We start from the raw sequence: 12,883 nt of genomic DNA on the forward strand, positions 1-12,883 counted from the left end.
TCAGCTTCCTCACCTGAAAAATGGGACTACATACCCCTTTCTTTGTCTCCCCCACAGGTCTGCATGGGGATTACAGGTGTTTGGCAAGTGGCATGGCAGAACAGAGAATCTAGATTCAGGTCCTGGACTTGGATATAAGCTGTCACTTGTTACTTGGCCTTGCACTAAATGACCATTCTCAGGTAAATGGGCAACCACCTGTTTCAGTGTTCTAAGGACTAAGGTAGGTGATCTATGTGAAAGCGTGATATATGTGCCAGGTATCATGATCAATACATAAAGGTACACAACAAAGAATAAAAGTTCTATATAAATACAGGCAATATTATTACATAACTCTACCTATTGCATAGTTTTATAAATCATTTTTCCAGGAGTAAAGGCTGAATGGTAACAAAGATATCTTACCTTAGCCAGTTTCTTCATCCTTCTACAAGTTTTCATATTCCAATACCTCTGAATTTCTCAAAAAATCAAATTAAGACCTTAGGAATCTTACTTCCACCTCCCCTCTCCCTTCACTTTCCCTCTTTGGCCTTCTCAGAATGAGAAGAGCTCCACTATTTCTTCTAAACACCATCCAGAATGTGAGAATGAAACCCGAACTGAGACCCCTGGCTGGACTTGAGCAGAATGACAGCAGAGACAACTGGGGCATGCCTCTAGGCAAGCTTTATTCTTTGACTCCTTTATCCAGGAAGGGGCTGTTAGTTGCATCTCACCCAAGTGGAATGAGATGGGAATAGGGGGCTTGAGTTGTTTGGAGAAGGAGCTGTCGATCTTGGCAAACGAATATAGCTGGTGTGTGGTGTCCAGCAATCCTTGAGTGCTTGGCCATGCAGACTAGGGAATGGTCAGAAGAGACTCAGAGGTCCCCAGATCTTTACAATACCAAGGTTCAGGAGGTATAGACAGTAAGGAAAAAGTCCATTTCCTATTTCTGTCCATTTTCAGTAAAGTTTTTTTTGTTTTGACTGGCTTTTAAAAAATTACCTAGGAAATGGAAAGCTTATAAACGTTCGTAAGTGAATTGTTGAACTGCTACCCCAAGTGGTTTCCTTACCTAGCCACCACTTAACCAGAAATATTAGAATACACGGTTCAACCAGAATTCAACCAGGCAGATAACCTGCCCGTTGCTCAAGCAATCATCAGAGTTTTAAAAAACAAAATTAAGCAAAAAAGACCTTTCCCCAAATAGCATCATTACTACTTAGCTTTGTATGACCCATTCCTAGGAAAGCCACATTCCACTTCAGAGAACATGACTGCTTAAGGTACAGTTAAAGTCCTTGCCTTTAGGTGCTTACTTTTTGTTTTCTTTAAATTAGCCTCTGAAATGCTTTTCTTGTGTCTTGTGCTGCATTCCTGAAAACTCTAACTTTTAAGGACATAGCCCTCATTTTTATAGAGGAGGAAGAAAACAGCAAAGAGGTGTCTCATTAGGGAGGCGGAAGGTTATGACCAATGCTGGAGGTCTTCCTCTTCCTTGTTATTCAACAAGATGGGTTCTATGGTGTCGCATGAGGTGTGAGTTGGAAATGAAAGCTGCGCCACACTTCTCACATTCATAGGGCTTCTCCCCAGTGTGGGTTCTCTGGTGCACAGTGAGGCTCGACCTCTGTCTGAAGGCCTTCCCGCACTCATTACATGTGTAAGGTTTTTCTCCATTATGAATTCTCTGATGAATAAGTAGGTATGAGCTACATGTGAAGGCCTTCCCACATTCATTACACACGTAAGGAAGATCTCCACTGTGAATTCTCTGGTGGACAATAAGGCAAGAGAGCTGACTGAAGGCTTTCCCACATTCGCTGCAGTCATAAGGTTTCTCTGCAGTGTGAATTCTCTGGTGCACAATAAGGTGTGAAAAACAACTAAAGGCTTTTCCACACTCTTTACACTCATATGGCTTCTCACCAGTATGGCTTCGCTGATGTACAATAAGATTTGCACTCTGGGTAAAGGCTTTGCCACAGTCGTTACAGGCAAAGGGCTTCTCCCCAGTGTGGATCCTCTGGTGGACAATGAGGTTTGAGCTCCTAGTAAATGTTTTCCCACATTCATTACATTCATAGCATTTTTCTGTAATGTGGACTTTCTGGTGCCGAGCAAGTTGTGAGCTGTAACTAAAGGCTTTCTCACATTCATTGCACTTAAAAGTTTTTTCTAAGGAGTGGATTTTTTGATGTACAGTCAGATTTGAACTCTGAGTGAAGGCTTTCCCACATTTTGAGCAAACATAAGGTTTCTGTCCAGTGTGGATTCTCTGATGCACAACGAGGTTTGCACTCTGAATGAAGGCCTTCCCACACTCATGACATTCAAAGGGTTTCTCTCCAGTGTGGATTCGCTGATGCACAACGAGGTTTGCACTCTGACTAAATCCTTTCCCACACACGCTACATGTAAAAGGCTTTTGCCCAAGCTGGGTTTTTGGATTTTTAACAGTGCCAGAATTAAGGCTGTATTTTCCCCCAGATGTCTTACATTTCTGGTTTTCCTCTTCTTTGAAGCTTTCAGGTAAGTGACAGTCATTCACTATCACTTGTCTGAAATCTTTCTTTTCCCTCTTTATTCTCTGCCTCTTTAACATGTTTCCTTTTTCACAAGCTTCTCCTAACTCAGGTCCTTGAGGATCAGCTTTATGGATTCTTTCTGATATGATGAGGGGTTTTTCAGCCTCCTCACATATCTCAGTTTTTGGAACCAGTAACTGTAGGTTCTTGGTTTCAGCACCTGAACCAAGAAACAGAAAATACAAATGTTAGCTTTCTCTGGCCTAGAAAAAGAATAGGATCATCAAGTCATAAAAGGAAGTATGTGATTTCAGCACCTCCACAAAATGGCTTCATCAAAGAAGAGAATCCCATCACATGTTACCTCTCCTCTCTAGGTTCTTCAGCTGGGGCTTTGCCCTCCCCTCTACCTACAGCAGAATCCACTGACTCATGGTCTTTCTAGCACTTCCACTTGCCTCCATTAGACACTTAACCCCGCTGCCTCATGCCAGGGAGGCCCAGTCTCCAGACAGCGTTCCTCCTGGCTGTATGATGACTGCCCTTGCAATGAAGACCAGTTATGAAGGACACAAGCCTCTCCCTAGGCTTGCCTTCTTACCTTAGCTACTTAGTGTGGATTTGCTTGCAACCCACCAGTTAATTAGGGTGATTTGCTACCTGTAAACAAAGATCTAGCAACTGAGGTTTCTGTGTCTGAGGATGCTGGATATCAAAGGATAAGCATGAACAGAAAGGGTAACACTGGCTGCCAAGACAGCCACAGCAGCCAAAAGCATATGACTGCGAGGTCCTGCAGCATACAGGTTAAGAACATGGATTCTAGAGCCAGGCTGCCTGGTTTCAAATCTCTGCTCTGACACTAACTAGCTCCATGACTTTGGGCTACTTAACTCCTGTGTGCCTCAGTTTCCCAATCTCTAAAACAAGGATACTAATAGTATCTACCTTATAAGGCCATGAGTAGATCAATGGAGTTACTCTATGTCAACTACTCAGATATTGCCTGGAATACAGTCAGTGCTCTGAATGTGTGCAGCAACTTTCAGGCTGACTGATGATGTTGTGAGGGGCCAGAGGGAAAGATGAACCCTTAGGGGAGGGGAGTTGCTATGGTGACAGACAGCTACACTGAGAGAATTAAAAAAGAAACTGTACATGGCAAACTCTTACCCTTGTGTCAGGGGAACAGCTTAGCATTGTGTCAAGGAAAGCTGACCTTGTTGAGTTATGGCATAGCCTGCTCCACAATGCCAGAAAATATCATGAGAACATCAAAACACCCTGAAGCTTTAGGATACTGATTAGTCTCTGGATGCTTTACATTGCTTCAGAACCTAATGGCGTCAAAAAGGGGTCCTGCTATCAGTAACATCATAGTTCTTTATGTTTGCCTCCTCTGCACCCTCACTTTCCTTGACCTTGAAATGTGCACCCATGTAACCCAGTTTTGGCACAGTGAACCCTTAAGAAGTGTTTATCAATTAAACCAAGCTGAAGAAATCAGGCAAGTGAAATAAAAGGTAACAGGAATGGGTGGCAAGCCTGTAGAGGAGGGAGGTATTCCCACTGGTGATGTCAGCTCAGAAATAAGCAGTGGTGCTGTGAGCTTCATGTTATAACTGCTGCTACTGCACAGGGGAGAGACTAGCACCCATCAGAGGGAAATATCCTACAGGATGACTATCCAACCAATGATATGAGTGGGTGGGACAAGGATGTTGGGGTGGTACAAAGCAATACTGGGGGCAGGAAAACAGCCTGGTTTGAATGCCTGGTTAAGACTATGGTAATCTGAAATTCTATCACAATCATTCAGACAAGATGAGCAGTGTCAGTGTCAGAGGAAAGAAATGCCCAAGTGCTGGATACAGTAGAGCCCCAGATATGACAAACAATAAATATCTGAAATGCTGGCCAGGCACAGTGGCTGACGCCCGTAATCCCAGCACAGGTCAGGAGTTTGAGAACAGCCTGGCCAACATGGTGAAACCCTGTCTCTACTAAAAATACAAAATTAGCCAGGTGTGGTGGCACATGCCTGTAGTCCCAGCTACTTGGGAGGCTGAGACAGGAGAATCGCTTGAACTTGGGAGGTGGAGGCTGTAGGGAGCTGAGACTGCACCACTGCACTTGCACTCCAGCCTGGGGCAGAAAAGCAAGACTCTATCTCAAAGAAAAAAAAAAAAAAAGCCAGGTGCAGTGGCTCATGTAATCCCAGCACTTTCGGAGGCCGAAGCGGGTGGATCACCTGAGGTCAGGAGTTTGAGATCAGCCTGGCCAACATGGTGAAACCCCGTCTCATACAAAAAAATTAGCTGGGTGTTGTGGCAGGCACCTGTAATCTCAGCTGCTCTGGAGGCTGAGGCATGAGAATCAATTGAACCCAGGAGGCAGAGGTTGCAATTAGCCAAAATCGTGCCACTGCACTCCAGCCTGGGCAGCAGAGCGAAACTCGTCTCAAAAAAAAAAAAAAAAAAAAAAAAATCTGAAATGCTAAACTTTTTCTGGTTATTTCTATTCCTACTGTTCTGCTATCTCTCTCTTTTTAAAAATGTACTGTTTTTCTCTCTGTAGTTTACTTGCTTTTATATCTTTTCTTCTGCTGCTTATTTTTTCCTGCTATCTTGACCCCTTACTGACTCTTCATCTCTCTTCTCTCCTGTTTTTTAATTTTTTCTGTGAAATATTTTGAATTTTTCCATATACAGTTTCATGCCTCTTCTGTTTTTCTTTTGCTGACTGCTTTCTTCTCTTTATGTTCTCTACTGTTACTTTATCACCTACATCCCACTTTATTCTTCTCCCATCCAACGTCTCTTCCCTTGGTTCTTTTCACCTCCTCTTTTGCTTTAACTCCCCATCACTGACACCTGGGCCTCCCATCCCCCAGCTGGGCATCTCTCCAACAGAAACAGAGCCCATGAAAACTTTAGTTAATAGCTGCACTGTCTCCCTGACCTTCACTCCTACCCTCCTTACTGGGAGATTTAGAATGTTGGGCATGAAAAATGAAGATCAATGGGAACTACTAAACTGATTACAGCCAATAACGGAAACAATTCCTTCTATCTGAATAATGTCTCATGTCAAAACCATTACAAAACCAGGTTCAACTGTAGCCTAGAAGGTTTTCATGCAAGTGATTCATCACTGAGTAAAGTAAGACCTGGGGTCTTGGCAAGTGCCTAAGAAAAGAGAATTAGGGTCCATCTGGTGTAGTCAAGTTCAAATTTCTTTGGGTAAAAAGATTAATCAGCAAATAATCCGGGCGTAAAACCTTGTCTTATTTGAAATGGTATTTTTCCTTTTTTTAAAACACATGTAGGATTACTGTAGCTCTAGAGAAATTAAATTAAGTACAGAAATAATGAAAAACTAAACCAAAAACTAACTTGTGACCAACTAGAACACAGGCATAGCCATAGTTTTGAAATGAATACTCTTCTTTCACTCTTTTTTTTTTTTAAAGATACCTAAAATGCTACATGAGCCTGCCATCTTAGCTGGTGACTATATTCTGAGATAAGAAGGGTAATTTGATTACTAAATTTATAAGTCCAATTCATTAGATTTATAACAGCTGTGTTTATCAAGATTTTATTTACAAGATTTGTAAATCTGCCCAGTTAGGTGTTTGGAATGTTTTAAAGAACTAAAGATATTAAATTTGCAATTATGTTTTATATAAAGAAATTTGATAAGCAGGTAGAATTAAATGTTTAAAAATTTTAATTAATTTATTTTTTTAGACAGAGTCTTGCTCTGTTGCCCAGGTTGCAGTGCAGTGGTGCAATCTTGGCTCACTACAACCTGTCTCCCGGGTTCAAGCAATTCTCCTGCTTCAACTTCCCGAGTAGCTGGTACTATAGGCACGCACCACCATGCCTGGCTAATTTTTGAATTTTTAGTAGAGACAGGGTTTCACCATTTTGGCCAGGCTGGTTTCGAACTCCTGATATCAGGTGATTCACCCGCCTCCGCCTCCCAAAGTGCTAGGATTACAGGCTTGAGCCACTGCGCCCGGCCAAAATGTTTAAAAAATTTAATCTGTAAAATTTGAAGCTTAACCGAACATAAGTTAAAGAAAAAAAAAATGTTCTCACTTTTATACAAATATGTCTAGATGTATTGATGAAGTAAAAAGTTATGCTTAATGGCTTAAAAATTGGTTTTTAAATGAATAAACTTTAATAAATTCAACATTAATTAAAATATGAAAACTACAGTTAAAACTTGCTCTGACATTAAAAACCTAATAACACATCACAATTTCCAAAGCACTTTCATGTATATTATACAATTTCATCATGAAGATGAAACTGTTCTCCTTCAGCTAAAAAAAGAGCAAGGTTGTGTCTTATTCATTTCTGTATCTCCAGCACCTATCACACTGCCTGACACACAGGAAGGAGGCCGCCAACAAATCCTGTACTTAATGAATGAACACACCCAATTTGTAGAACAGGAAATGAAGGTCCAGAGAGAGAAGGGACTTACTCAAGGTCACAAAGTTATTACAGGCAGGGCAGCAACCCCACTCAGCTATCTCTCACAAGTACAGCTCAGTGTTCCCACCATCGCCTACTGACATTGCCATGGAAATAGTGTTGGCAGCGTTCCTGCCATCGCCATGGAAATAGCTGGCAGCGCAAAATGGCAAGTCTTGGGTATGAACATGGTCTTGAGGTAAGAGGCAAAGTAGGAAAAGGGAGCCCATTCCTGATGAGGTGCAACTGTTGGGGTTAAGACTATGAATGGCTGATAAAGCTAAGAGACAGAAAATAAGTGACATGCAGGGGAATGCACCAGAGAGAATGGAACAGAAAGCAGAAAGTGGGGTACAGAAGCTGCTAAGGGTTTGGGAATAATTAAATATGAGACAAGAAAATCTAGGTGGAGATCCTTGTCTTCCCCATAGCACTGGTTTAAGAACGTGACTTGGTCCCCAGATGCCTGAGGAACTGGTTAGGGAAGAGAGTGGGTTCAAAGTATTCAATATCTGGCAGACTCATAAAAAGAATAGGGCTTGGCAATCAGCCAGTAAGTGCTTTGAAACACAGGACTCATGGCTACTGCATTCTTGACCCTCACTTATGTATCACTCCTCCACAGGCAAGCTTCTGCCACTGCCAGTGAGATCTTTAGAACATACTACCCTTTCTCTAGTCCTAGCTTAGAGAGAACAAGTTGATAAGCCATCAGTACCCTCCATGAAGACCTAGTTTTGAACATCATTATGGTTGACATAGCTGCTCAAAATCCTCTATAATTTGCACAAAGATCTATGAAAACAGAACATCTCCAGGGCATTTGCTCAAAATCACCACAAAAGTTGACTGTTCCTACCTCGGCTAGCGTCTCTTGCAGGCTCACCAACCTATGCTAACTACAAAGCATATAAAGAGGACATGTGCCTACATGTGTGCACAGAGATGAAACTCACTGAACAATAAATATCACTAAAGAGTGAGTTTGGAATTCGCCTATTGTATAGTAAATACACCTGATGGCAACAACTTATGCATACCCTGAGAATGATCCTGTATGGCAGACACACCTGAATATAGTTTGGAGTTCCAAGCAAAGGAATCCAGAAGTGACCAACCTGGAGATCCATTCCTTATCCATTCCCCACCCCGTTCAGTGGAATGTGGGCCCTAAAGGGGATTGAGGCCCCTTGTTTTGGGTTAAATTAAGGCTGCCAGGTGGAGGTCATTAGGGGGAGGGTGTTAAGTGAAAATGCGACATAAACTGCATGCCTTTTGCAAGCGGTTGCAGCTCTCCTGTCCAGCCTGTGCTGCTGGGCCATGTGGTTCTCCTGTGCCCAGTCCACTGCCTCTAGACTGTCTACCCTGTACATAAACATCTAGTAAAATTCTATGTCGTTTGCTGGCTCTGGATCTCTTCTTCAGCCTCTTGAACCTGGTACCATATTGGTGTTGAACAGGTTTCAGCATAACACCTATGTTTGTCTAGTGTCTTGAGCCTGTGTGCAAAATAAGCCACTTCACATGACAAATGCACAGGCATTTCAGCATTCCTCTTTCCAGCTTTCCTTGACACTTTCAATACCTCAGTACTCTGTTGGTCAACCTAGGAGACTGGATGCCCACCACAGTCTCTGAAAAGATTTTGAGGAACCCCAATGGTCAGATTCAGAATCAGGGAACTGAACCATACCTAGAAAGTTCATGGTCCCATGAGTTTCCAGTATCTCACTCTTGGCCAGAGTCCCTGGTAACGAGTAGCTGCCAAGGGGTGAAGCAGCAGGTGCCTCCTGAGTTGCTTTCAGGACTACCGCCATGTCCCAGGATATGTTCTGACCCTAGAGACAAGCAGGCACATGTTTAAGAGGGAACTGGTGGTAGGGGGTAGTGTGGTTACAATTTTGAGAATGAGAACATAATTATCTATTCCTGGAGGCCATAAAACAATTTTTAAAAACAGAAAAGGAAGCCAGAGTCTCCTCCAACCCCCAGGGTGAGTTGGGCAGAGAAACAAGCCAGCTACTTTCTTCCTTATTACTTTGATTGCACCTCACTGCTCACTCCAGAATCTAAAACTAGCTTACCAGTGAGTACATGATAAGAGGAGAGAGCATATGGGAAGAATTTTCAGAGTGAACTTTTGTGGGATCTAAAGATCAAAGCAGCAAGGTTTTGATGATATTATTACAGAAAGGCTCTGGGGGACCCTCTGCCCTCATTTGACTAGTAATGGTAAGGGGTGTGTTTGAAACATTAAGGACAGCACAGTGTACAGCCTCATGAATCAAAGTGTGGTGCAAAGATCAGCAGCAGTATCTGCATCACCTGGAAGCTTGCAAAACAAACAAACAAACAAACAAACAAAAAACAGAGAATCTCAGACCACCCCCAGACATCCTCAATCAGAATCTGAACGTTAACTGTTTTAACAAGAACCCCCTAGGTGATTCTTATGCACATTAAAGTTTTAGAAACTCTGGTTAGCATTGTCAAAACCTGACTGAAATCACCTGAAGAGTTTTAAAAACATGGATACCCAGGTCCCACCCTTAGATTCTTTTTTTTTTTTTTTTTTTTTTTTTTTTGAGACAGGGTCTCACTCTATTGCACAGGCTAGAGTGCAGTGGCATGAATTCAGCTCACTGCAACCTATGCCTCCCAGGCTCAATCAATCCTCCCACCTCAGCCTCCCAAGTAGCTGAGACTACAGGCACGTGCCACCATGCCAAGCTAATTTTTTGTATTTCTGCATTGCAAAACACGAGGTGTGCAATGTTGCCCAGGCTGGTCTTGAGCTCCTGACCTCAAGTGATCCTCCTGCCTTGGCCTCCCAAAGTGCTGGGATTACAGGTGTGAGCCACTGTGCTTGGACCACGGATTCTGATTTAATAGAATACAGCATGGACATCAGGATTTTATAAAAAGCTCTGCAGGTTCTGTGTAGCAAAATTTGAGAACCACTGGTTTATAGAAAGTACTGAAAGTCACATCAGTCAGAAGGGAATGTTTCTATCCTATTATAAGAGACTGGAAGCTAGAATCGTACCCAAGAAATAAGACTCCAGGTGTGGAAGTAGAGGGGCGGAGTCCCCTCTCAAACTACTTGAGGTCTTCAAGTATCTCCTCCCCTCTTCGTCTCAGGCCCCCATTTACCTTTTCTTCCTCTTCTGATCCATCAAGGCCTGTCTGAAGACCCTGCACTGGGGCCCAGACTTTGATGTTCTCAGACTGCACTTGTTGGCTGGATGCCTGACCCGGGAAGTTTTCTTCTTCTTCCTCTTCCTTTTTCACCTTCACTGGGCCCCATGGGGCTAGGGCCATGGCTTCTCTCAATTCTGCAGTCATCTTCTCTGCTCAGCAGGGGAACTCCTATAGCCGGGAGCTGCCCAACAGAGGTCAAACCCCATCTAAGCTTTATGTTTCAAAAGCTTCTTCTTGAGTTTCTTCCCAGGGCCAAGATGAGTACTGCCTACTGAGAAATCAGAAAACACTGTTGACACCAAGGAGAGATTTGCTGGATGCCACTTAGCAAATTCGCCAGATGCCACACCAGCAAATTTCACCAGAGCCTGGCCAGGGGCCACTGTAGGACATGGAATCCTCTATTCCTCCCTCATAGGATGAAGAAGTTGGACTGTAAATAGGTAATGTCTTCCCATAATAACCACATTGCAAACAGCTTTATATAATGTTTATTGATTTTTTCCTGATTAAAAGTTAACATACTTTTATTGTAAAACCTTAAAAGCAGCAAATGATTAAGAAAAATCATCTCGGTCTACCTCCAAAGAGATAACCACTATACATTTTGAGATTTAAGATATTTCTTTGAAAGGAAAATCTCCAACCATACTACTAATAATTATGATTTTATAAATTCTTGTTTTTGACTATGGGGATACATATTTTCACAATTATCATCATAGCATTGTTTTAAAAGGAGTTTTACAACAAAAATATTTTTTATTGCCAAGGATACAAAATAATGTGAACAAAGGATCCCAAGAAAAAGACTGGGAGTCTTCATACCAACGTGTTAGCAGTGGTTAGTTAACTCTGGATGGTGTAATTACAGGTAGTTTTAAGGTTCTTTTCATTTTTTTGTTTGATTTTTACATTTTCCATAGCTTCCAAATGTCCTGTGAGATAAAATATTACACTTAAGATTTAAAAAAAGATTACTTTCATGCTGCCATTCTTCATGCTTATTTTAAATGCTACACAATAACTTATGGTGTTGATAAATCTTCACGCTCATTGAAAAAGGATCAATACAGAAATATATAGAATTAAATATATAACCTACACACACTACACACACATACACAAAGTACTTATCAGTTTAGATGGGAGTCCTAACCCATTTTCTCTGCATTTACATATTTATATGTACACCTTCACACATATTGCTTATTTTTCAAAAACATACTTTAGATCATCACAGTTATATCCTGTTCAGCAACCTGCATTGTTTTTTAACTCAATTTCTGTACTTCACAATAGTCTTAACAATCTTTCAATACAATACATATAGAACTACCTCATTCTGGCATAGTATTCTAAATTGTGGCTATATTATCATTTACTTAATCATATTCTATTTATGAACCATGTATTTAGTAAAAGTTTATATTTCATTTTATTAATATTTAAAAAGTTTTTCTTTGTAAATAATTTTTTTTTTTTTTTGCTGAATTATTCCTTTAGAATAATCAGAGAATTACTGGTTCCAGGATTTGCTGGTTGATATGTACTGTCAAATTGCTTTCCAAAAGCATCATGCCAATTCACACCCCCACTAATTAACAGTAACTCTTTATCACAGCTAAGCCAGCAGGGTTTTTGTTTTTAACCTGTGAGCAATAACCTTACTAGTTTGATTGCTTATGAAGAGACTGAAATTTTTCTTTCTATCCCCCTTTGAATGTTTTACTGGAAAAGGGTGCGAAATCTTACTCAATCCCCTGTTGCAGCTATTGAAGTGATCATATTCTTTTCCCCATGTCAACTTACTGGCCACTTACTGTATACACTGAATTTATTAAGTAATGCAATACTTTCATTCCTCTGACAAACCTTAATTCTGGAGGACTATTCTTTCCATCACTATCCAAATTCAATCTGGTATGAAGGTCCTTAAGACTAGTTCCACCTTGTGTATGTGCAAGACTGCCTACTGTGAGTACTCTCATCAGACTTCTGATCAGATTCTGACGGACCGCCGGTCCCAGACGGCACAGGGCCCTCTATCAAAGGCTCCCTTTCAATGTCCTTTCTCTACTTCCAAACGTGGCAATCCATTCTCTCCACGTATAGGCTCCTCGCGGCCCTGTCCCTGGGACCTATCTGGCCCCTTGGCCAGTCTGTGTCCATCCTCTCCCGGGCCAGGCCCCAGGTGGGCGGCAGCCGGGATTCCGAGGCGGTGGGGAACTCACAGCCCCCCCACCCCGACAGACAAGGCTGGTATCCCCGGGGAAAGGACGCATGGGCCGCTCCTAGGGCCATGGCCCCTGGGAGAGCCCCTTTTTCTCCCTCGACGTTCGTGCCCACCCCCTCCGACCCCACTCACTGTGCGCAGCTGAGAAGCCCGACCTGAGTTCACTGGCTCTGCAGCAGGAGGCTGGCTGACCGGGACCTCAGCTTCTACCGGCACGAGAACAATGACCGGACAGGAAGTGCCTCGGGATGGGCTTCCGGCTCCCCAAGTCGCCAAGCCGGCCTCTCTAGGAATCTCGGAGGTGCTTTCCTCTCGATGGGTGTCCAATGTCGCCCCAGACCAGGTATGGGGCAGAAGCGCTTAGGAGGATTGTGCGGTTGGAAGCTCTAAGTGAGCCTCAGGGAGGGGCGCATCCCAAGCAGGGATGGGACACTCAG

General features: G+C 42.6%; 1 protein-coding gene across 1 annotated transcript; it reads right to left on the reverse strand.

The window, feature by feature from the left end:
* Positions 1-655: 655 nt before the first annotated feature.
* On the reverse strand, positions 656-12,879 carry ZNF35 (zinc finger protein 35). The gene is made up of 4 exons (XM_003256950.4): positions 12,579-12,879; positions 10,163-10,481; positions 8,703-8,847; positions 656-2,739 (listed from the first exon to the last, which is right to left on the reverse strand). The coding sequence occupies exons 2-4, from the start codon at positions 10,352-10,354 to the stop codon at positions 1,493-1,495; spliced, it is 1,584 nt and encodes a 527-aa protein (XP_003256998.1). The 5' UTR covers positions 10,355-10,481; positions 12,579-12,879; the 3' UTR covers positions 656-1,492.
* Positions 12,880-12,883: the final 4 nt, after the last annotated feature.

Source organism: Nomascus leucogenys, chromosome 4 (genome assembly GCF_006542625.1).
Source record: "Nomascus leucogenys isolate Asia chromosome 4, Asia_NLE_v1, whole genome shotgun sequence".
In the NCBI taxonomy this organism is placed as follows: Eukaryota; Metazoa; Chordata; class Mammalia; order Primates; family Hylobatidae; genus Nomascus; species Nomascus leucogenys.